This window comes from Histoplasma capsulatum, genomic scaffold (genome assembly GCF_000149585.1).
Source record: "Histoplasma capsulatum NAm1 scaffold_1 genomic scaffold, whole genome shotgun sequence".
Classification (NCBI taxonomy): Eukaryota; Fungi; Ascomycota; class Eurotiomycetes; order Onygenales; family Ajellomycetaceae; genus Histoplasma; species Histoplasma mississippiense.
Genome location: NW_001813982.1, coordinates 5,359,737 through 5,382,849, shown reverse-complemented (window position 1 = coordinate 5,382,849; position 23,113 = coordinate 5,359,737). Strand labels below are relative to the sequence as shown.

Genomic DNA, 23,113 nt, shown 5'->3' with positions numbered 1-23,113 from the left:
CCCACAGACGGCAATGGGCACGCAGTTGGGGATCTCTTGGCCTTAAGAGAGGATTACTGGCTTCGAGTTCATCAAGCTAAAAAGGCACGGCAAAAAGCGAGGAACGACTGGTTAGCACAACAAGTTTCCTATGTTGAAGGAACGGGGGGGGGGAAAAAAGAGGGAGGGGGGAGGGGGAAAGGAAGGGGGGAAAGGGAATATAAGCAAGGCATACATATTCCAGCAAAACTGTGCTCTCATAACATCCCCAATTCCCCTGGCGGATGGCGGGCACCAAACCGCGTGGGTTGACCTCCAGCAATGACTCGGGCTTTTTGTACGGATCAATCTCGATGTACTGGTAGGGTATCCCTTTTACCTCCAAGGCAATCCAAACGCGCTGGACGAACGGACTAGTGAATCAATGAAAATATGAGAGGTTAGGTTTCGAGTGTTAGTGATTGACGAAACAAAAACAACCTCGGTCTGTGTGCAAATTAAGTGGGTAGCGGAGGTAGTTCCTTTATTTTGAATGGGGAGGAGGTTGGGTAATTGTCAAGGCGATCTCTATAATTATTTACCTACCAGAAACAACTTCCGAAGAGCTTTAGGTCTGCTTCTTTTGCGTGTTTTTTGACCGTTACGGCAGCGGAGCCCGAGGCCTTTTTGTGGTATGTTTTCTGCTGTACCTTTTGGATGTTGTCAGACATTTTTACCTCTCTCCTCTCTTGCCTAGCATTTAAAACGGAAACGAAATCTTTTGGGAATAATAAAACCGTGCTTCGTGCGAAGGGCGTAGACGTTTTGCGTGTTGTCTATGGGGAAAGAGAACAATAAAATAGTATCCAACCCGCATACGCCCCTTTTGCTTAAAGTTGGCAAATTTTGCAGAAATGACGTGCATCATCGTCACTCAATTCAATTGTATCCATTCCACGCAATACATAGGTACACCACCAAACCAACAAAAGAAAACCCGTCATTTTACACAAAGTAGTATTTAGAGAAGAAAAAAAAAAAAAGAAAAAAAATTCAAACTTACCATAATCCTCTTCCTTTCCTTTTCCTCCTTCAGCAAATACCTCTGCACACTGTTCTTCTTAATCCTGTCACTTTCTTCCAAAGTATGTCGATGCGGCCCGCCAATTCCACCCGTCCTCCCATTGCCCCCATTCCCATTTACCCTCTGAATTGTATAGTACCTCGCACCTGCAGCGCCAGGGTGGCCTTCCGGCAAGGTCGCACTGGGCGCTAAAACGCCGAACGGGTATTGCAGTTGTGACTGTGATTGCGACTGAGGATGATGGCCCGCCACATGGGGTCGCGCGCCATTACTCTGGTCCGCAGAGCCAGGAAAGCTGATACTGGTCGCAGGCTGCATATCTGACGAAGCAGTGGTCGTGGTTGTAAGGGATGGCGAGTTGATGGAGAGAAGGGAAGGGCCCAAACCCGGTGGCGTAGTCAGGGCTCCGGGCAGATACTCTGTGATTTTGATCTTGACGTCGCAGAGGTCGCGCTCGCGGGCTGTGCGCTTGCGCTTCTTTTTGTTTGGGTCGCGGGATTTGGGAGTTCCAGGTGGTCGGCCCTTGAGACGGCAGTCCCAGTAGTGAGAGACGAAGAGCTTGCGCTTATATTTCTGGGTGGAGCGGTGGGAGTAGACGTTGTCGATGTGGGGGAAATAGGTTTGGAATCTAAACGTATTGGGGACTTGAATTAGCAAATTCTCTTTGGATTTGTGACGATTCGGTTTCTCCAGGTGTTTCGATGAACATGTACATGTACATGGGACTGCCCAACGCACTCTTCTTCACTGAGGACGATCGTATCCTCAACATTGAACAGTCGCTCCCGCCATCTTTTAAGATCGGGCGGATTCGAAATTAATTTCATATTTTTAAAGTAGGGTTCTCCTTTATTAATAGCAGGCGACAATGGCGATTCGCCGCCACCCATAGGAGGGGTTGCATCGTGGAACTGGTTTAAGAGATGCGGCGGAAGAGATGTCTGGAGATGATCCAGCATATCGACCGTGCTACTGTTTGTGTGTTCGAGGAATCCATTACTATTGTTTGGGGGATGGAGCTGATGTTGGTGATGCGCTTGTGTTAGCTGTTGTTGCTGCTGGTGAGGGCGCCGTAATGACTGAGGGGTTGCTGGATTTTCGGGAAGAGAATCTACAAAAGAATAGGTTTGTTAGAATTAGTGGCAGAAGAAATAATAAACCAGATCCAGTAGTTAATTATGCAGCTACCAGATATTTTATGATTTGCTGTATGCCTTCATTTCTGCATACTAGTAGACAACGGCGTCGCGGAAGTAAAAAAGCTCTCACCATCTTGGCTGGTAACGGTAGACGGATGCAAATTATTAGCTACAGCTGCTGTCGCCGCCGGGAGTGCATCGAACGGTTGTGAGCCGCTTGCTGCGTCTGCTGCTGCTACAGCGGCTGCTGCTTCAAAGTCGCGGTTGCTTCTCGAGGTCAGACCGGGGTATGTGTGTAGCGCGTGGATGTCCTCTGCAGCGTCGAGGCTCTGCAGGTTGTCCTGCAGCCGGACAGCCGAATCCTCCATGCGCGTTCACCAGATGTCCAGAGAGATGGGGGTGTAGGGGGTAGAATAGGCGCGGAGAGTCGAGGCTTATTCGGGGGTTATGGGGAGCTTTGTTGCTGGGAATGCATTGAAGCGGCACGAGATGTCGTTCCTTTGTTGGGTTGGGTTAAATGTTTCAGTCCCGAACCGGTTTGGCGGATGCCCTCACAAGCTCCAGCTGGATGGGTGCATCGCTGGATATCCTACCTCTACACCATGACGGAGTGATGTCAGTTTCTGAGTGACTCCGTAGATGCAGTTATGAAAGGCTGAGGATGAGGATGTGGTTATTGGATTGAGTTCTTCCACGATTGTTCGTCAAGTCACTTTTAAATAAGACAATGAGGGCTCTTGTTCAGTACTTGGGACTCGACACAGAAACTCAGTTATCATCTAAATACATAGTTCCCAATCTCCTCTCAAAGGTCGCGGCTCTGATGGTTATACCAGTAACCCACCCGCTAACGGGCATCTCTCACTTCAGCTAAGCCTTTTATCAATTACGTCGTTATGGGAAATAATTCAAATCCATCGATCTGCTCGCATCTCGTCGACCAGCATATCGCGGATCAAAAATGATGAAGATGAACCCTGGATTCCAAACTCCTCGTCTCGGCCTAGAGCATCTTCTTTCCCGGCCTCTTCTTATCCGCCTGCTCATTTTTAAAAGGGAACCCCGACGTCCTCTTATCAGCCCCAGTCCTCCTGCTAATCCTTCCATCACTACTAGCAAACAACAAACACCACAGCCCCACCGACGCCAACCCGCCATACATCACCATTGCTAGCGCAAAACTCGTCTGCCTTGTCGTATGGAACCAGGCGTATGTGTAGCAGGCTGACGAGGCGTGGAATATCGATGACATGAGAATCGTGGGCACGGCGTAGGGTGCCTTAGGGTCATCTCCTTCTGTAGAGATAGAGTATGCGGCGGATGAGGAGAGGGGTATCGAGCCCGTGAGCATGATGGTCATGGCGGCGATGGCGAGGAGGCTTAGGCCGAAACACCGCGCGAAATAGATTTCGAGCACTGCGACGTTTAGTTAATATTTCCGTCTTGTTCCTATCTATCTTCTATCTATCTTGTAAGTGGTAACTGGGGAGAGCCGGGTGGGGGTCATACTCGCAGGTGGACGTGATTCATCGAGCAGAATCATGATGATCATTTTGGGAGTTGCGACCAGCGGAATGCCCTGCAGGCTTAGCCATGCCGCTGTGCTGTATGTATATGCGTAGAAGACCTGTGCGAGGATTTCCAGATGTCAACTTTCGTTCAGTCTATTCGAGTCTTCGTATAGACCGATTCAACATACATCCATCGTTGAACGCAACAACAGAGTTTAACTGTTGCCTCGTTGCGTATATGGTGAAAGGGTTTGATTTAACGGATACCTCCTGAAGGAACCAGCCGCTTTTCAGGTTTTTCTCCGAGATATCTCCATAAATCGGGTATTTGCAGTGTTTCCGTCGATAGTTGAGATCTAAACCCCAAGGCAGGAAAAGTCATCAGAGCTTCATTGCTCCTTTAGGTATGACATCATACAGCAAACAGGAACATGAAGAGCTACCATCATGAGGCAAATACAATAAACATAGTCATATACTACGGAAGAATATTCAATTGTATATACTGGCATCGTCTCAAGTCCAACTGCAAATAACAGCACGAAGTACATTTGGCTATTTTGACAAGATCTTGCTGAGTTCTGAACTGTACACTTTTCCACATTTCTCCGAAGCATTGCATGGTGTGAGGAAGCCCAATACAGAAAATCTCCTCTGAAAACACTTTTGAAAAATAGCAATTCGCACTGGTGTTTCTATTGTTAATTCTTCTTTTTACTGGCCTATTGTCGTAAGTTAAATTCAATGCTAAAAGCTGTTTTTATTTTCAAGTTAAGGTGGAGTGCTTCAACCCCTGACATGGCTCCCAGCTTGGTGGAGCGCTAGATAAGGAGTACTCAAGTGACTATTGAGAGAGTAATACATCGAGTAATCCAAGTCAATTATGCCTATCATCCAATATTACTCGAGCGTAAATATCTTGCAGAGCTCCGCTCCTGATCAGATAGAACCGGGCCCGATTCCTCCAGGGCATGCTTATATCTCTCTTCAAGCCCAATATCGTCCCTCTGGTCAACTTCAGTTTCACCAGGTTTCACGTCCTCGTACTCATCCGAATCTTCATCATCTTCCGCTTCGGACACAGTCTCCGGCTCCCGACTTTGCTTCTGCCCATCGCGGGACCCAGAACCAGAAACATTCATATCCCTAAGCAATTTCCCCAGCTCGGTCTCCCTTCTCTCCTCCTTCGCCACCTCTTTCTCTCTCCTCCTTCTCTCCAATTCAGTTTTGTAATCCCGCTCGAATTCCTGCCGCTTTTCCTCCACCGCTTCAAAGAACTCATCAATCCCATCACCGGTCATAGCACTTACCCCAACCACATTGAGATGTCGATAAAATTCCTCCAGCATCAGACTCATACTATTCAAAATGAGCCATATAGCCACTTCCCCTCCCATGCTGCCACGCCCCATCAGCACAGGAAGACGCAGCTTCTTCTCCTCACGCAACGCGCCTGAAAGCTTCGAATCAGACATCCACTCTGCAACTCTGCGTCTTACGTCCGTTTTGTTGAAGACGAGAATCATTGGCAACTTGGTCTTGTATAGTATACTGCATGCGTACAGCATATTGCTCATAAATGTACTTGTCGAGCTCGTTCGTGGGGTATCGATCACATATGCAATAACGGTTGGGAACGAGGAGGCTAACGTCTCGAGTAGGATACTCCCCGACGCGCTCCATACAAACACTTCAATCTGCCCAGGCGTGTCGATGAGAATATGCTCAATGGGTTTTCGCGGCGTCTGGCTTGGCTTTGTAGGATCGATGTTGGCATTGGAATCTGAACTGGCAGGGGGAGGAAGCGTGCGCTTCTCCAATATAGATATTATCTGATCGATTTTTGTGGCGAAAAGGTTTAAAGAGGTGAGGATACCGCCGTTGGGGCCTAGATTGTACTGTTTCATGACTTCTTTGTAGTTTATTGAGTCGCGAATGTCGATGTTGCTTTCGAAAGGGACGGAGTGGACGGCTGGATCGAGGTTGAGGACGTATGGAGGTTTGAGTGTGGAGTGTAGATATGAGTTGATGCGCTGCATGAAAGTCGTCTTACCGGATCCTGGGGATTCATTGTAGTTAGTATTTGGGGGGACTTGTTATGGGACTCGCGACTGTTTCTATTGATTCTCACCAGCCATGCCAACGCAGACGACGGCGACGGGCCCCGCCATGATTGTCGCGGGCTGTCCTCGACAGGTTATTGATGTTGGTATACGATCAGGATATAGTGGCAATGGTATGCAATTAGTATTGGCGAAGAAGTAAGTTTTGAGTGTTGGGGATATTGACAGTGCGGAGAAATGTTTTTTGTGGCGAGGAGAAAATTGATCGAAGCAACGTCATCCGGAGCTCTGGGACAGCCCCAATCCCTTTCCTTAACGAGGAAATAAGACCTCTCCAATATTTGGAAATATCAACCACGTCTGCGATCTTTACCTGCAGGATAAAAAAAAAATATGACTTTGGATGATTTTGAAAAAGAGCTGGCTGCAAGTCAGAAGAAAAGGGAGCGAGAGAAAAGCAAGGAAACGCATCAGGAGAAATCCCAGGACCGGGACCGGGACCGGGACCGCGACCGCGACCGACACAGACATAGAGACAAAGATAGGGGTAGATATCGGGACAGGGAAAAGAATAGGGACAGGGGTAATGACAGAGATCGAGAAAGAGACAAAGATAGGCACTCCTCTCACCACCACAGCCGTCGCCATCACTCCTCCCGACACAGCAATTACCAAGACGAAAATGGAAACGGACACAGACACAAACGCTCCCGCCACTCCAGCAGCAACGGCGATGGGAACAGCGATCGTTCGCAGAAACGCGGGTCTAGGCACGAAGAGAGTGGGAAAGCGGGAGAGCCGGATCTGTTGACCTCACATATATCTCCACTACCAATTCGTAAAGAAGAGCCTACAGGACTACAGCGCGATTCATGGATGGAAGCCCCCTCCGCACTAGATATAGACTACGTTCAGCGCCCCAAACCTAAGCAGTCAGAACCATCAACAAAACGTATGCTGCAGGTGGATTACGAGCTTAAATTGCATGAGAGAGAGCTTAATCGCCATTTACATGATATCAACGAAGAGGGAGAACCGGAGCCTGATAGCAAAGATGTGGGTGTGCCGGCTAAACATGACGTGGACTATACTTTTGGTGATGCTGGTTCTCAATGGCGGATGACGAAACTGAAAGCTGTATACAGGCAGGCGAAGGAAAGGGGGGCAAGGGTTGAGGATGTTGCTATTGAGCGATTTGGGGACCTGCGTTCTTTTGACGATGCGAGGGAGGAGGAAATTGAGTTGGAGAGGAGACAGACTTATGGTGAGGACTATGTTGGCAAAGAGAAGCCCAGTGGTGAGCTTTATCGGGAAAGAAAACTCGACAGGGGTTTGAAGGAGAAAGAAGAACGGCAAACTCGCAAAGAAGATGAGGATCCAAGTGGTTTCCAGTTGCATTCAAGGCAATCTGTTGAATCCGGGCCTCTAATTCCACAGCAGACGAAACAGCTCGATTCTACGGATCTAAATAGGCTCAAGGCACAGGTGATGAAAGCAAAGCTACGGAAGGCCCCGAATGCGGCAGAACTAGAGGCGGAATATAATGCTGCAATTGCATCTATAGCCAATCGAAAGGATCCTGATCTGGTGGTCCTTGGTGTGATGGACAATAGGCTGCTCGCTGGAGGAGAACGGCGAGAAGTTAAACCAGTGGATACGAAGAGAGGAAATGAAAGAGGCCAAGTGCAGGAAAATGAAGATATGACCATTGAAGATATGGTGCGAGAGGAGCGTAGGACCCGTGGTCAGGCTGGAGGCGAAGGACAGCGGTTTGCGGAGAGGATTGCGAAAGATGCAAAATTTGATGTGAGATTTTTCATTTTATCATACCCGCCCGACATTTCTCCACAAAACGGTGATATGAGTTCTAACCCTCCGACTCTTTACTCTCTAGAATGATCTTGAGTATATGGACGAGAATGCCGCGAAGCTCGCCAAACGCGTACAAAAATCAGATATCAACATAAAAAATACCGCGATCAATGAATTCCAAAAGATGAACCGCATCCTCGATAGCTGCCCACTCTGCTACCACGAAGACACAGAAACACCTCCCCTCGCCCCCGTGGTGTCATTGGCAACGAGAGTATATCTCACTCTCCCCACAGAACCTGAGCTCTGTGAGGGGAGCGCCTGCATCGTCCCGATCCAACACCGGAGCAATCTCCTCGAATGCGACGACGACGAATGGGAAGAGATCCGAAACTTCATGAAAAGCCTGACGCGCATGTATCACGATCAAGGGCGAGATGTAATCTTCTATGAGAACGCAGCACAACCACAACGCCGCCGCCACGCCGCGATGGAAGTCGTTCCTCTCCCCTACGCTCTTGGCGAGACCTCCCCAGCTTTCTTCAAGGAAGCCATTCTCGCCGCTGACGAGGAGTGGACGCAGCATAAGAAATTGATCGACACCCTGGCACAGGCGCGCGCGGGAATGGGGAAGTTAGCGTTCCGCCGCACCATTGCGAAGGAGATGCCGTATTTTCACGTATGGTTTGAATTGGATGGCGGGCTGGGGCATATTGTGGAGGATACCAATCGGTGGCCACGTGGGGATCTGTTTGCCAGGGAAGTTATAGGTGGTATGCTGGATCTGGAGCCGGATATAATTAAGCGGCAAGGACGGTGGCGCAAGGGAACTGATGGGAGAGTTGATGGGTTTAAAACACGGTGGAGGAAGTTTGATTGGACAAGGGTGTTGACGGAGGGATGAATGGTTTGGGAGTTGGATTTGAGGTGGCAGTTTTCTTCGTCTCCATTTGTTCATATACTATTTTGCCGCGCATAAGACAACGTGGATTGGTGGCCATCAAAAATGGTGTTTTATTCTTGGAGCCATACTCGGGAATGTTTCGAGATATCGAGCTGGTCGGGCATATCGACCCTTTTTATCTTCATGCCGGCAACATCTCATGCATATGCTCGACGTGTATCAAGGCAAGATACATATCTAGCCACCTATTCCACCCCATCTTCACTTGCAATTGGAGCCATCCCAGACCAGAGATCCCTTTCGCTCGGCCGAATACCCTGTCTTTTGCCGATAAATATCTCACAATTACCGCAGGGAAAATATATAGGACTACAATATTAACGAGACAGGATTCTAAGGGCTTTAATAACTGCTTTAGCAATAGGACCCTGTGCTTATCCCACCAATGTGTTGCCACTCTCCGCGATGTGGGGAACAATGGATATGGACAAATCGTGCCAGCCGTTGGAGATAGTACCAGTAGTAGATATCCACCGTTTCCCTTTTCCCAACAGATTTCCAGTCAGAACCATATTCATTTTGTCTGACAGATCAGGACCCAGCTGCAAAAAATAATGCGGTCCCATGCAGGCCTTTTCTCTTTTGCTTTTCTTTAGGTACTCGTATATATTTCGTGCCGAACCCCGTAGCGGAGTTGAATAAACTAAAACTTCTATAAAGTTTATATTTACAAGCCGACTCTTAAGCGGCCCTCGCCGCCGACATCTTGCCCGTGCCTGGACCACACCATATCCCGTTGCAGGTCGGTGATTCAGGGCGCCCAGTTTTATATAAATTACCGCCGGCTGCAGATCAACTGGATGTAAAGCAACTTCCATAGATATTTAAGTACAGCGTGTTATTTCTTTTCACCATCATTAGCATAGCCATCACTAACTGATAGAAAATAGAAGCAAGCTCTTTTAAGTCCACAATCTAATTGTTATGGGTTCCAACAGCAAGCCGAAGGCGCTGCTTCTGGGAAAGATAGACCAGTGAGTCTTTTGCAATCCCCATCTCCCCTGGCTGCGGTCCCTCCTCTGGCGATGGACAATTGGCAATATCGATCTCTACATTTGCACGGAATTATGTTGCTAGACTTGTCCATGATGGTATACTTCACTTTAACCACGCCACAATTTGTACCCATTTGATACATAGAACTTTCCCCTACAGATATATATATCTATATATATATATATTTTACCTCTTTAGGAATATGCTGATAGGGTTTATTTCATGTTTATCTCTCCAAAGTGCCCATTCAGCTTGGGCCAGTCTGGCAGATATTGCAGATCTTGTTGAAACAAAGGCCACTAATCGTGCCGAATTCATTCAGGAGTGCCTCACTGGCAAGCTCGATGGCGTCCTCGTGGCTTATCGGACTTTTGAGTCATCAAGCGTCACAGGCCTCGTCGATGAGGAATTGGTCAACGTGCTGCCGAATTCATTGAGATATCTTGCACATTGCGGTATGTTTCTGCATCCTTTTATCACTTTTGCAATATTCACGTCCATGTTTTCCCATGACATAGTGGCTATTGCAACCCAATTTGTTCTCGCCTGTCTCATCCGCGGAATCGCGATATTGACAACGTCCCCCAGGAGCTGGATATGACCAAATCGACGTTGATGCCTGTAGCGCGCGCTCGCCACCGGTGCTAGTCTCCAATGTTCCAACAGCCGTCAACGACGCAACCGCAGATGTTAATATGTTCTTGATAATTGGGGCACTGCGCAACTTTAACACAAGCATACTGGCCCTGCGAGAAGGGAAATGGAAAGGCCAACCGCCTCCAAAGCTGGGCCATGACCCTCAAGGGAAAGTCCTTGGAATCCTGGGCATGGGGGGAATCGGTCGGAATTTGAAAAAGAAGGCGGAAGCCTTTGGACTGGAGATTATCTACCATAACCGCAGAAAACTGAGTGATGAGCTTGCCGACGGTGCGGAATATGTATCCTTTGATGAATTATTGGGGAGGAGCGATGTGATTAGTTTAAATTTACCATTGAATGTGGGTGTATTTTCTTTTTATTTCTTTTTTGTCTTGGTTGAATTTCAGCCCGCCGCATTTTCCTTCCCAACAATATTTACCCTTTTATTCCCCCACGCCTTTTTCACACACGCGTACTGTACACAACCCTCTCCATTCCTTTTTTTTTTCCATTTGCTGAATTTTTCCACAGAAAAGCACGCGGCACATAATCAGCCATGCCGAATTCGCCAAGATGAAACAAGGCGTGGTCGTTGTAAACCCCGCCCGCGGCGCTGTCATCGATGAAGATGCCATGGTCCAAGCGCTGGACAGTGGCAAAGTGCTATCTGTCGGCCTAGATGTGTTCGAAGACGAGCCCAATGTGCACCCGGGCCTCTTGCGCAACCCGAATGTCATGCTAGTGCCGCATATGGGCACCTACACTGTCGAGGGAAAGGATTTTTTTTTTTTTTTTTTTTTTTTTTTTTTTTTTTTTTTTTTTTTTTAGGGGGGGGGGGGGGGGGGGGGCGCCCTGGCCACACCAGAGATCGCGGTTACTGACTGAAACATTCTGTTGTATAGACCCAAACAGCCATGGAAGAATGGGCGATCGACAATGTGCGCCAGGCCATTGAAAAGGGCAAGTTGAAATCTCCCGTTCCCGAACAGGGAGAGATGTCGCGGGTATCGTGAAATGCAGTATTTATTTATCTTCAACCCAGCTATATAGCACTCTCACATTTTTTCGATCCTTTTTTGTTTTTTTGTTTTTGTTTTTTTTGCTTCTTGGGGAACACCCACGCCTGTCCGAGTATACTATATAATAATACACCTAAGTAATATACGGCTATAAATAAAATGGAGGAGGAAGGTGCCAAAAAGCGAATACGCAAATACCCATTGGGGCGGTTTCGTTATGCGAACAAGGGAGGAAGGGCTGTTTTTATTATTTTTGATTTGTAAAGGCATTTCCTACATAACTAACTAGCCATCTGCTGCCTATATAATAGTAATTATTTATATCTGGATATGCAACGTTAAAGCCTCTGTTCCAAGGTACAGCGCATGCATGGATTACTTGCTAGATGCATTTAGCCGATGTTCCCATATCCCCCTGTGTACGCGCTGACAGTTTCCCGGGCCAATTGCCATTACATCATTGCCGTTCCTTTAACTAACTATGTATCTTAACTTGTCGTTTTCTCTCTTTTATAAGACCTCGAATTGGAGCAGGGGGTAAGGGTTAGGGTGCGGGAACTGGTCGTTGCCCGTGCCCAAAGCCAATCCACTTTCTTGCACTGGCTGCAGTTGTCGAATTAATTATACGCAATTGTTCAACTGAATTATTACGTTCACCCGCTGTCAATTAGGCCAATAATAAAACATATCGTATTTGCAAAATAGAGCGACATGGCCGAGATAGAAAGGAAAAAACGAGAAAGGGGAGCAGGGAGATGCATCCTGCACTCCTGAACACGCCTTGCTGTCGTGTTGGCGTTGTCAGTTATTATCAACCGAATATGCCAATCTCAGAAACATATAGCCAGGAGAAAATTTAAATCAGAATCTAAATCAAATATTCACCACTAAATTTTAACAATTGTTGTTGTTATACAGGATAAATAGTAACAATAAGTAGCAAAGTATGTTAGAGAGAGAAAAAAAAAAAGTCGATCAAGATGAAAAACACATCCCAACCAACCCATTCATCCAAATAATTAATTGAAACAGGAAATGCAAACAAGATAAAAGAGAGAATAACCCGTTTTTCATATAATTAAACTTTAAAAAAGAAGATGGAAGAAAATATAAAATATAAAGCTCCAATTGACTATGAGGCCCCTGGTGGATCCTCCCAATACTTGACAACCATCCCGCTTAACCGCTTGATAACCTGGTTCGTCCCTTTACCATGGCTTTCGTCCTCCAAGAACCTAACAGCAACATACAACTTCGCGGCGGCATCCTTCTCATCTGTGCTGGCAGTTGTCTGCTTTAGTTTCCGCGGCTGGAATTTAGCAATATGTCGCACAATGACGATAGAATAGATAACATCGCGATTCTCAAAAGTATCCAGCAGCCCACGAGCCATTGCCAAAGCTTCCTCTTTTCGTTTTTGTGCATTTGCTTCGTCCTCGGAGATAGTAAGGTAACGGCCAACGGATTCCCAAAAATCGATCTCGCGGGATTTTATCTGGTTACCGATGCCGGGGAGTCTGTGTGCCGGATCGCATTCCGGGTAGCTGTCTAGACTCACCGGGTTCGTGTCCAGGTATGTGCCGGTTATCAGGGCTTCGAAAACGGCTAGTCGTTTCACGGCGTATAAGAGTTCGACATCGGTGGTATTGGCTGTGGTCCCATTTCCGTTCGTGTCTGGTTCTTTGGTACGAGCGACGCGGGTTAATGTTAACGTTTCCCAAATGACGGAGGCCTCGAGACTCTCGACCCGTGCCAGAACGGCAGGGTCATGGATATTGCGGTCGTTGAAACCATCTAAAAGGGCGGAGTAATATGATAAGAGGCGGGAGTTGGCCAGGAGATGGACCATCCCTTTCGTTTCGAACCAGGTGCATTCGAGAAACTTGTCAATAGCAACCGCATATGAGATGTAGACTAGTTTGATTTCCTCGATTCGTGATGCGGGGATTGTTGTGATTTCTGGAGTTGGGGAGAGATGTCCGCGAACGGAAAGGAGATCCACAACCTTTACAGGTTTTACTATACAGAAAAGGAAAATTAGCACAAGATGAGGAATTGGGTTGAACGTGAAGAGATATTACATTCTAGGTTCTCAGTCCCATACATGACTGAAGATGGTGTTTGGCCCCCTTCGCTTGTGTTATGCGTACCGGCCTTTGGTGACACGGCTCCTTCTAAGGCTGGATCAATTGCGTTTGTTCCGTAATCGAACTGATGAGCTGAAAATGAAGATGATGCTCTTGTTGTTGGTAAGGATGGATGCGCAAAAGACTGGCTTCCGGTTGGGGAGTTATGAACACTGGTATACGAGGGGCTGCCTTGAGGAGATCCGAGTAACGATGGTTGCGACGGCGCAGGCTGCAGAGTTGTCGGGCCTGGCTGCGGTCTGAACACCGGATCGTACCCAAGACAATCGCGCTTGCTTTTTTCACAATTCCTACAAACGGGATGTCTTTCATCACACTGTATGCGGTCCAAGTAGCTCCAGTTAGCCGTGAGATAAATAGAGAGGGGTAGATAAAAGCGCACGGTGAGATAACCACAAGGTAGGGAAGCAAAGTGCGGGGACGATGGCGGGGATAAAACCACACAGTGTGTCAAGTGAATATGAACTTTTGTCAAAGGAGGTTCAAAGCTCCTTGGAAAAGAGAGTAATGCGGGGAGGCTGATGTAGCTTTCGTTTAGCGACGCTCTAAGCGAGCATCGACGCAGTGATTAATGCGGGGGAGCAGAAGGACAGACAACAAAAAAAAGGGGGGGGGAATTCCCTCTGCCAACGCTGCATTCGTTTATTTTACAACACATTCGTCTGTGTAGAATTTACGTTGTTAATTAAATGCTATTCTTACCTTTATTCTTCGTTTCCTGCAGGTAAGACAACCCGTTTTCGTCCGTCGCTTAACTTCCTTTTTGTGTCGACCACTAGACAACCCTCGGTTTGGTTCACCCGTTATTGGATACGGATCGGGACCGGGAATGGCTCCAGCGAGAGCATAGTATTGGGGGATATTCGGTGGGGGCATGTTCATTGGAGCATTTATCGCAGAGGAGATGGACGCTTGCGAATGGGCCTGCGGAATCTGGTGATTTTGGTGATGGGTTTCAATTGATTGAATTGGAGGCAGACTTAGTGGGTTTTGGTTTATCATCGCCTGCGAATTCGCTGATGGAGGCTGGTAATGCTGAAGCTGGTGTACGGGATCCATATGCTGCGATAAGTGTTGTTGTTGCGGTGGCTGCGGGTCTGGAGGTTGCATCTGTGGTGAGTGGGTTGAGGGAGAGGGGTTGAGGAGCGGATTCGGTGTAGGTGGGGCATCTTGGCTAGGGGCAGAAGACGCTGATGCTGTAGCAGCTGGATTGTGATGATTTGGGGATGGATCTGATTCTTTTTGTGGAGCTGTGTCCGTTGTTGAAGGCCCTGTGGGAGGTGGCACGGTGTCTGACATTTTGCGCAGACCCTGCCAGGACACAACACTCTCTTGCTGTAAGGTTGACCACCTATACGTCCAGTAGCGATGGATACAGTCGCAACAGTCTATAGGGTGGTTATAACACTATGCACTTTTATCACTGGGCAAGTGAGGCTCGAAAGGACGGTGGGATGTGGAGGGAAAACGCTGGGCGCACTGATTCGAACTCCGATTAACTTGTCGCACATGGGATCTGAGGCTCCATACACTGCAACGCGATCTATTAGTTAGCATATAATAATAACAAGATATGAGCCTAGAAGTAAAATTGTATGTGACAGATAGCATTTTGATGTTGGGCGATGAAGCTGCAGCATTTCTGAATGTTTTCCGTAAGGATATGATCGCAACCAGGAGGCTTGCCACGGGAAGTCAATCATACACAGAAAACTAACAAGACATCAAGTGGAGGCAGACGTCATCCAGTGCTCGAATTTGGGTAGCCATCAGTAGACTTATCTGCAAGATATAACCATGGGCGCAAACCAACTACTGGGGGCCAGCTCCCAATCGCGGAAAAAATGCGAAAGAACGCGCTCGATCGCGACAGCTGGGCTGAGTCGGCATGATTAAAACACAGGAGCAAAAAGCAGCAACCAGCGGACAACCAATAACGCGACAGGCCATTTGCAGCGATAGCAGGGAAAGGGGCAATGGGATGGAGGGAAATGGACCTCGCTGGATAGATAATGATTGGGGCCAGGAGAATGGAAGGTCAGAAGCGGGCAGCTCAAGCGAGAAGCCAAGTCACAGCAGCCTCCTGTCTCTATGGACCAACGTACCTGGGGAAAATAGATCCGAGATAAGCGAAAAAGGACAAAGGTGAGCCGGTCGAAGCAACTTCTGACCACAGAAGTTCTGATCTGTGTCCACAGCGGGATATTCTACCGCGGCGAGTACGGCGGGCGACGGTCAATATTTGGCAGCAGATCGTTACAGCAACCAATTAACTTAGCTGGCTAGAGATCGCAAAGAAAAACCCAAGTGGCAATTTTTGACGAAGGCAGAGAGGAAGTGGAAGGGAAGGGACAACGACAGCTGCTCTGTATATCTGCAAGGGCAAATGGTTTTATCTATGGTTTCATCGGTTATGGTTTGGCTGGGCAGGAATTAATTAAATATCAACTATGTGGGCGAACCTACTTTTCAGGCTTCGAGTTGAAACAGAACTTATCTCAACAACTTCAAAATACGACGACAAGTATCTAATTGCGTCCAAACAGTTGTTACTTTTTTTTTTTACAATATATTTATATATCCTGGATTCTTAAATTAGCAAATTGGCGAGCTGCTGAGGTGCTCAAAGCACTATAATGACAAACTCTAGCAGAAGCTTGCAGTGGAGTTAAGTGCTTCATCCATTCGTTCACAAATATGTGATTGCCCTTGCTCAAAGATGGGCTTTCATTCCTGCGCGCACGCTTATTCCACTTAGGGATCCCCATACGCATGCAGGGGACGAGTAGGTGCTCTTCCACGCACGGTATTAGGTGGACCGGTTAGTTCGCTGTCATACACAAGGAAAGCTCGAAAACTGTCTTGCGTTTTTTACAATAGGGAGGCGTCTAGTCGAGCCGTATAGCTCAGGAGTGGGCAATCGAAGCGCCGTTGACACGTTCCCAGGTTATGGGATTCTAGCCCCATTGCCGATATATACCATGGAGGTACGGGCATGTAGTAGTATCTTTGACCGGGGAATGGAGGTCAATTTCATCCAAATAAATAGAGATATGAGAACTTTGTTACGTAGCCAGTCGATTAATAAAATCACCTGGCATGCTTCGGTTTGCGCTTCTTGAAAACCACGGCAGGTACGATGCCCTCAGAAGTTTTCCCCAAAGTCTCTGAAGCCGATCGCGATACATCCTTCGCATCCCCTTTCTCTTTGGTCACAGCAATCGTCGACCCATTTCCTCTTTCCTCTCTTTTAATCGGAGGAACATCCCCATCATTAGCGGCTGGGTTCTCCTTCTTGGTCGCAATGCCGATACTGCCGTCGACAACGCCTTCCCGCTCCGCTTTAACATCTGGTGTCTCCATCTTTGGCCCCTTCCTTTTCAGCTCCGTCGCCCGTTCCAACAAAGCGTCAATATCCTTCCCATCATCAGGGAACGCCCTTGTCGTCGATCCCCACCCTTTCCTCATCACCGTCTCTCCTGCAGCCTCCTCCTCCTCCTGTCCTTCAAACTTCCTTTTCCTGACGCCAATATTCAACCCAGCCATAGGATCCTGCTCGTGCCCTTTTTCCTCCGCTGTTGTCTCTTCAACAACTTTCCAATCCCCCGCGAGCGCCAAATCTGGCCTAAACTCCTCCGGGATAGCAACTCCAAGCTCCACTAGTTGTGCCAGTTGACGCTTCCGCTGCTCTGCGTTTACAGAGAGAGATGTACTCGATTCCGCATTTGCACCTGTGGCTGGACCTGCGCCTGAACCAGCCCCTAGCCCATGTTTCCATGGTGAGCGCTGTTGTTGGTCTCCTGTCTTGGACGATCCAGAGACAACACCCTTCAGCCGCTCGATTTCATTCTTCGCTTGTTGATTTTTTCGCTCGTCGCGTTCGTTGTTGCGGTGGATATCGCGCAGGAAGCGCCTGAGGTTACCCTGGTGTTTGCCTGTGGCTTCGTGCTGGGTGCGCTCGAAGGCAGTGTCGCGGACGTAGGTTTTGCAGTGCTTGCACCAGTATTTAGGCTGGAAAATTTGATTGGAGTTAGTTTCTACGCGCCCATGGAGCCGAGGGAAAGTTTTTGGGAGATGTGGAGCACAAAGACAGCAAACTTACTGTGGACTTCCAGTATTCTGACATGACAAGCTTCGATTAAAGCAATCATTTGTCAGTATGGAAATTGAACCCGCGCTCGGAGAAGGATGCGAAGGACGAACGTTGGTGGAGATGGTTGGCGGATGATGATGGTGAGGAAGGCTAGGCATGTACTTGCTTATATAATACGAGGAGATTAACTATAGTCTGTAAGATGGGGGTGCAGCCACTCAGAGCATCTCATTTTCGACGCTGTTTTAAGCCCATTCCAGGACACGTGACGCGAAACCTGCGCCGCTTTTATTTCAATAGCACACCTCACGCCTGTCAACAACCATTTTCCACATGGATACCTCAGACACAGCGATAGTCGCGATGTCGTATCCACAAGCTATCGATGCTCGGCCTCGTTGTAGGACGGTGATGCTCTACTCCTCACAATGTATAAATTCAATGTCTTCTGCTCCGTTGAAGCATTTCCTTCGTTCACTCTCAGTGATACTGTTTCTACTGCCTTCGCATCCACTTATTTACGCTGCTCCTTTCCAGTCTCCTTGTGCTAGTTACTTTCTCCGCTTCCTCCTATTATACGAATGACATGTTTTCCCAATGGACTTGCTTATGGAAACCCTCCAAACCCACCAAGGAGAGCCGACGTGCCCGGAAGAAGAAAGTCGAGGAGCTCACCCCAGATGAATACCGCGCGAGAGATACCGTCAGATTGGCTCGATTCCAGGTCACAGGCAAGAAATATGCCGATGCCACAATTATTGCCATCAATCGTGTTCAGCGTTTCTGGGATCGGTGAGCCTCATGCATATCGGATCCATGGTGGAATCTGCTGACATCTCTTGTGAAGACACTGTTCATTTATGGGGGTCGACGCCCGCTCTCACCTTTCCGCATGTGTGGACGAGAACTTCCGAGTCTATGCCGATTGGAGATTGAAAAACTTCAACATCACCAAACAGAGTACGATTTGGGTTGAATGGAAATTCCTTCGACTGCTCTTTAAGAGGGAGACAGGTCGAAAGGTGGATGAGTTGGTGGGCGAATTAATCAGCGAGGTAGAGCCCCAGCCCAAAACATCGGTCTCCCCTTTTCTAATTCGCAGTATTAGTTCATCCTGGGTCCTTTGACCGATGAGTACGATTTGGACCTGTCGATTGATTACAAACCGGTGGTGAGTGTGGAAGACCTTGTGGCCATTCTCCACTACCACTGGTGTCTGGATACAGCATCCGTTACCCATGAACGATATACCGTGCAGAATCCACTGCTCATGTTGTTTATCGCCTACACCTCAACGCGGCCCGGAGCACTCATCGAGAGTGGTTGTCTCCGCGGTTCCAATGATGCCCTCTGCTATAAGGATATTGTGCTGCGTGTGATTCCCAATCCAGATCAGCCGGACCGGCATGTACTTGTGATGGAAGTATCTCTTATGTTCATGAAGGGGAAGCGGAACAAGTCACAACCGTGAGCTCTACCTGTCTGGCATTTTATCTTCCAAAAACTCACTTGGACAGGACAACCTATATTTTCCACGAACGAGACGACAATCTCGCGCTTTGTCCTGTCTCCCACTTCCTTGCCCTGGCGCTGGCTGATGATGCATTCGACGCAAGAGGCATCAACTCGGTTGAAGATGTGCTCCGCATTCGGGTTATGGCGCCCCGTAACAGCCTGCATCTAAAATGGAAACCCCACATGCTCAATATCCCCGTGTTCCGTCGAGCCGTACACACCGCAGAGGGGATTCGGATCTCTCCAGATAAAGCTCTGCCCTATGACACATTCAACCAGTATCTCCAACGCCTGGGACGCAATGCAGGATTCGAGCACAAGTTGACACCGTATTGTATCAGGCGAGGAACCGCCAACGCGGTTGACAGTGAGTATTATTATCGGCATCTCCACACTTTCACCCAACGGCGTTCTGATGTTTCCATACCCAGCTATTGCAACTACCAGTGAGCGTAACCAAGTCATGGGCCATTCCCGAGCGGATATCTTCGAACGCTACTATATATCAGTAAAAGTCAAGCGGGATGTGCAGTCCGCCTACCTTGGCTGCCCTGCCCGAGAGTCCATCATCCAGGCTGTTGGAAGGTTCAGCCTCACACGCGATCCTCGTGCTCCGAAGGAACTTAGCAATGAGCAGAAGGAGGCAATCGAGCGGGATCCCCAGCTCGTCAAGCTGTGTGACCGGCAGCGTTCTTTGCGTAAACTTATCGAGAGAAAGCACGGTTCGGTTCCAAAATCCAAAGGCACAGCGCTGCATCGCGAGTACACAGAGCTTGGGGATACCATCAGGGCCGAGAAACAAACCCTCCACCGCGAGGCGTTTGAGGATATGAGGCAGGAGTTCTTCGCAACCATCGACACGGTCGAGATCGAGAGGCAACTTCTAGGATTGTCTATTAGCGAGGAGCTCAAGATGGACGATGAGGACAAGGTCCAATTTGTATTCGAGGAGCGAGCGCGGCTCGCTCGGAATCTCTTCCGCTCGTCAGACTGTCGAACCGAAGACCAGCACGAGCTTTATATCCGCCGAGTGCAAACAAGCCAGGATTGGGTTTCACTCTGCAGCCTACGCGAGGGGCCGCGCAAGCGGAGAGTCTCATCTGCCGAATCTGGAGTCGATATTACGTTCGACGGCATCATTGACGCGGACACCTTTCCCATCTCATGTCCGGGTACTCAGTGTCTCTTCTGTCTCGGAGATAGCCAGCTGCCACACTCCGCGCGGATTTACTCCTTTTCACGACCCGACCACCTTCGAAGACATGTCCAAAATTGCCACCTCCCCTACCTTGACCCCGACACTCTGCTCTGGTGCCCTCACCCGTCGTGCCCGGATGCGCTGGATGGCGTTGAAGAATTTCAGGGGCACGCGCTCATAGTCCACAACGTGTACGCGTGACCGATCGCGTCTCTATATCGTCTGCTTGAGTGGAGTTCTTGTAGCGAAGAAAAGCCGTCATTAAGAAATTAACATAGAAACCCATCTATAGATATATAGTTGAGATGAGTCGCTAGACATTCTTCGACCCCGAACGGTCAGGCCATAACTGCATGCACAGAACAGGATCTACGGGGTTAGTGGAACTTCGAATAATGTAGAAGCTGGATATGTCTTTCTTGTGCTGTACAGTAGGAAATATTACCGTAATTGCTTTTAATAGACGGACCGCAGGCTTCCGCCAATCCTCGTTAGTCTTCCCCAATCCAAACCTTGGCTTCCACCCACGTTTATTTTTGTACATCGGAACCCTCCCATTCAATGGCAGGCGATGGCCCGTGCGGGCAGCCTCCCACGGGTAATATACAGAAGCCGCTGCAAAAAATTTTGTCTCGCCAAGATAATTAAAAAACCGCTATATTAGATAGTGAGCACCACCACAGTATTAAAATGTAATAAAACTACCCCTCATTTAAAATATAAGAGGCTCCCACCTAGTTTCTATTGCCTCAGTTTGTTATCTTTTCATCATCAGTGCTGCTTTCAATCATGGCTCCCAATACTGATATCGCCACTCGGGCGCTCGTGGTGGCTCTCAAATCACCTTATATTGCAAAAACTACCACTGAGATCATGAATATTACAAATCTCTCTGCTCGCCAAATCAACCGTATATATGCCAGAGCTCTTGAACGTGGCTTCAACCCTGATCTCCTCTATCTTACTATCCGTGATGAATTCCTTCAAGATGCCCCCCGCAGTGGCAGACCTACAAAACAGACTTCTCCTATTTGAGAGCAAGTATTAGCGAAGGTGCGCCGAAATCGATATGGACGGGAGAAATCCTGTGCTGATATGGCTCTTGAGCTCAGTGAGGAGGGCTTTAATATTGCACCCAACACTGTATGGAAGATCTTGCGAAAAGCAGGCATGAAAAAGACCAAACCTACTCGAAAACCTGGCTTGACCAATAAAATGAAACATGAACGACTTCAGTGGTGTCTAGATCATCAAGATTGGACTCTAGAAGATTGGAAAAGAGTTATATGGTCAGATGAGACATCTGTTATATTGCTTCATCGCCGTGGAGGATATCGAATTTGGAGAACCTCCAAGGAAAGATTCTCTCGAAGTTGCATACGCGAGCGATGGAAGGGGTCTTCAGAGTTCATATTCTGGGGTTGTTTCTCATATGATAAAAAGGGTCCCTGTCACTGCTGGAGTCCGGAAACTGCTCAAGAAAAGGCTCAGTCAGTAAAGGATATAGATTCTCTTAATGAAATGATGGAACCAATCAAGAAAGCAGAATGGGAGCTTCAAAATGGAATACGACGTTTAAACCTTCGTCAACTGCCAGGACCTCAACCAATATGGAAGTGGAAGAAAGAGACAGGCAAGCTATCCCGTGGCAAAAGTAATGGAATTGATTGGTATCGATATCAGGTCAAAATCCTTCTTCCAAAGCTCTTTCCCTTTGCCAATGAGTGTGAAAAGGAACGTCCAAATACCATTGTCCAGGAGGATCGAGCTCCTGCTCATGATCACTATATCCAACATCATATATATGAGATTCATCACATTCAACGGATGCTCTGGTGTGCGAATTCCCCAGATCTCAATACGATTGAACCTGCTTGGACCTGGATGAAACGAAAAACAACTGTCAAAGGAGCTCCACAGAACCGGGCAGCAGCTATAGCAATATGGGAAAGAACATGGAGGGATCTACCACAGGAGCAGATTCAGGCTTGGATAGAGCGGATTCCTGTTCATATTAAGAAGGTTATAGAGTTAGAAGGTGGCAATGAATATAAGGAAGGAAGACTTCACTAATTACACTGTAACTTACTTATTAATTTGAATGATAATAAAAGAATGAGATACAGGATCTTCAGTATTAATTTCAGTGCGTATTTCAGAAGAAAATTGTGGCGTTTTTAGTGCTTAGTAGGGCGAGACAAAACTTTTTGCAGGAGCATCTGTACAAGTTGATGCGTTGTCCTGGGCCACCAAGCCACCTAGGGCAATACTGCTGGCAGGATCCCAATGGGAAGAAGCACTATAAGCTTGGACCACATCACCTAAAAAAGCTTATCAGGTATGTGGATAACGAAGGCATCCTCGAGACCCACAGTGATGTTCCCGATGCGATCCGCGAGCAGCTCCATAAAGAGGAGCAGCAAAGACTGGAAAAAGGGCAGTCAAGGGGTAGCAATACCCTTGCACCTAACAACCCCTATCCTATTAACATCAATCTCCTACCCACTCAGTCTCCTCAAACCTCCATGTCAACAACACAAACACCAGCCATATCCGCAGACATGAATACTCCTTATCGTGAATGTCCCAATATCCTTGGCCCACGAGATGATGCTGTTAAGGAGTACAGCAAGTGGCAGGAACTAAATGTCACTAGCGACACGTACAAGGCGGAGATTCGAAAAGCATGCAGTATTGCACTGGAAAATTGCCTTGATCTTGAGCAGATTTTCGATGACCAAAACCCAAATTTCTTTGTTGAGAATGGTGTAAAAATAGGCATTGCTCGCCGTTTTGTCAACGACATCGCTGCATGGGCCGAACAGCAAGAGGAACTCTTGCAAAACTCGGCGAATTTGAGTACTACTCTAGCTTGCTGCTCGTCGTTTATTTAACTACCATGTTCTTTTACCCCTGTGCTGGTGACTGTGATGGGCCCAGATGACAGTCAATAGTATTTGTCAAATTGTCTCATG

General features: G+C 47.9%; 10 protein-coding genes across 10 annotated transcripts; 5 read left to right on the top strand and 5 right to left on the bottom strand.

The window, feature by feature from the left end:
* Positions 1 to 560: 560 nt before the first annotated feature.
* On the bottom strand, positions 561 to 2,549 carry HCAG_01521 (predicted protein; the record flags this gene model as incomplete). Its single annotated transcript, XM_001544424.1, has 4 exons — positions 561 to 668; positions 1,022 to 1,670; positions 1,781 to 2,153; positions 2,312 to 2,549. 4 exons carry the CDS (start codon positions 2,547 to 2,549, stop codon positions 561 to 563), a joined length of 1,368 nt encoding a protein of 455 aa, XP_001544474.1.
* Positions 2,550 to 3,184: 635 nt separating this feature from the next.
* Positions 3,185 to 3,886, bottom strand: HCAG_01520 (predicted protein; the record flags this gene model as incomplete). Its single annotated transcript, XM_001544423.1, has 3 exons — positions 3,185 to 3,597; positions 3,691 to 3,808; positions 3,881 to 3,886. The coding sequence occupies 3 exons, from the start codon at positions 3,884 to 3,886 to the stop codon at positions 3,185 to 3,187; spliced, it is 537 nt and encodes a 178-aa protein (XP_001544473.1).
* A 696-nt stretch (positions 3,887 to 4,582) lies between these two features.
* On the bottom strand, positions 4,583 to 5,863 carry HCAG_01519 (gro-1 operon protein 2; the record flags this gene model as incomplete). Its single annotated transcript, XM_001544422.1, has 2 exons — positions 4,583 to 5,751; positions 5,824 to 5,863. The coding sequence occupies 2 exons, from the start codon at positions 5,861 to 5,863 to the stop codon at positions 4,583 to 4,585; spliced, it is 1,209 nt and encodes a 402-aa protein (XP_001544472.1).
* A 285-nt stretch (positions 5,864 to 6,148) lies between these two features.
* Positions 6,149 to 8,471, top strand: HCAG_01518 (conserved hypothetical protein; the record flags this gene model as incomplete). Its single annotated transcript, XM_001544421.1, has 2 exons — positions 6,149 to 7,561; positions 7,650 to 8,471. The coding sequence occupies 2 exons, from the start codon at positions 6,149 to 6,151 to the stop codon at positions 8,469 to 8,471; spliced, it is 2,235 nt and encodes a 744-aa protein (XP_001544471.1).
* Positions 8,472 to 9,455: 984 nt separating this feature from the next.
* Positions 9,456 to 11,179, top strand: HCAG_01517 (conserved hypothetical protein; the record flags this gene model as incomplete). The annotated part of the gene is made up of 5 exons (XM_001544420.1): positions 9,456 to 9,505; positions 9,726 to 9,982; positions 10,116 to 10,525; positions 10,698 to 10,931; positions 11,069 to 11,179. 5 exons carry the CDS (start codon positions 9,456 to 9,458, stop codon positions 11,177 to 11,179), a joined length of 1,062 nt encoding a protein of 353 aa, XP_001544470.1.
* Positions 11,180 to 12,317: 1,138 nt separating this feature from the next.
* HCAG_01516 (predicted protein) lies at positions 12,318 to 14,631 on the bottom strand (the record flags this gene model as incomplete). The annotated part of the gene is made up of 3 exons (XM_001544419.1): positions 12,318 to 13,204; positions 13,336 to 13,648; positions 14,035 to 14,631. The coding sequence occupies 3 exons, from the start codon at positions 14,629 to 14,631 to the stop codon at positions 12,318 to 12,320; spliced, it is 1,797 nt and encodes a 598-aa protein (XP_001544469.1).
* Positions 14,632 to 16,422: 1,791 nt separating this feature from the next.
* On the bottom strand, positions 16,423 to 17,751 carry HCAG_01515 (predicted protein; the record flags this gene model as incomplete). The annotated part of the gene is made up of 3 exons (XM_001544418.1): positions 16,423 to 17,343; positions 17,435 to 17,464; positions 17,731 to 17,751. The coding sequence occupies 3 exons, from the start codon at positions 17,749 to 17,751 to the stop codon at positions 16,423 to 16,425; spliced, it is 972 nt and encodes a 323-aa protein (XP_001544468.1).
* Positions 17,752 to 18,011: 260 nt separating this feature from the next.
* On the top strand, positions 18,012 to 20,442 carry HCAG_01514 (predicted protein; the record flags this gene model as incomplete). The annotated part of the gene is made up of 6 exons (XM_001544417.1): positions 18,012 to 18,217; positions 18,273 to 18,480; positions 18,534 to 18,892; positions 18,943 to 19,307; positions 19,372 to 20,329; positions 20,439 to 20,442. 6 exons carry the CDS (start codon positions 18,012 to 18,014, stop codon positions 20,440 to 20,442), a joined length of 2,100 nt encoding a protein of 699 aa, XP_001544467.1.
* Positions 20,443 to 20,927: 485 nt separating this feature from the next.
* HCAG_01513 (predicted protein) lies at positions 20,928 to 21,173 on the top strand (the record flags this gene model as incomplete). The annotated part of the gene is made up of 1 exon (XM_001544416.1): positions 20,928 to 21,173. The coding sequence occupies one exon, from the start codon at positions 20,928 to 20,930 to the stop codon at positions 21,171 to 21,173; it is 246 nt and encodes an 81-aa protein (XP_001544466.1).
* Positions 21,174 to 21,662: 489 nt separating this feature from the next.
* On the top strand, positions 21,663 to 23,032 carry HCAG_01512 (predicted protein; the record flags this gene model as incomplete). The annotated part of the gene is made up of 3 exons (XM_001544415.1): positions 21,663 to 22,168; positions 22,265 to 22,284; positions 22,320 to 23,032. The coding sequence occupies 3 exons, from the start codon at positions 21,663 to 21,665 to the stop codon at positions 23,030 to 23,032; spliced, it is 1,239 nt and encodes a 412-aa protein (XP_001544465.1).
* Positions 23,033 to 23,113: the final 81 nt, after the last annotated feature.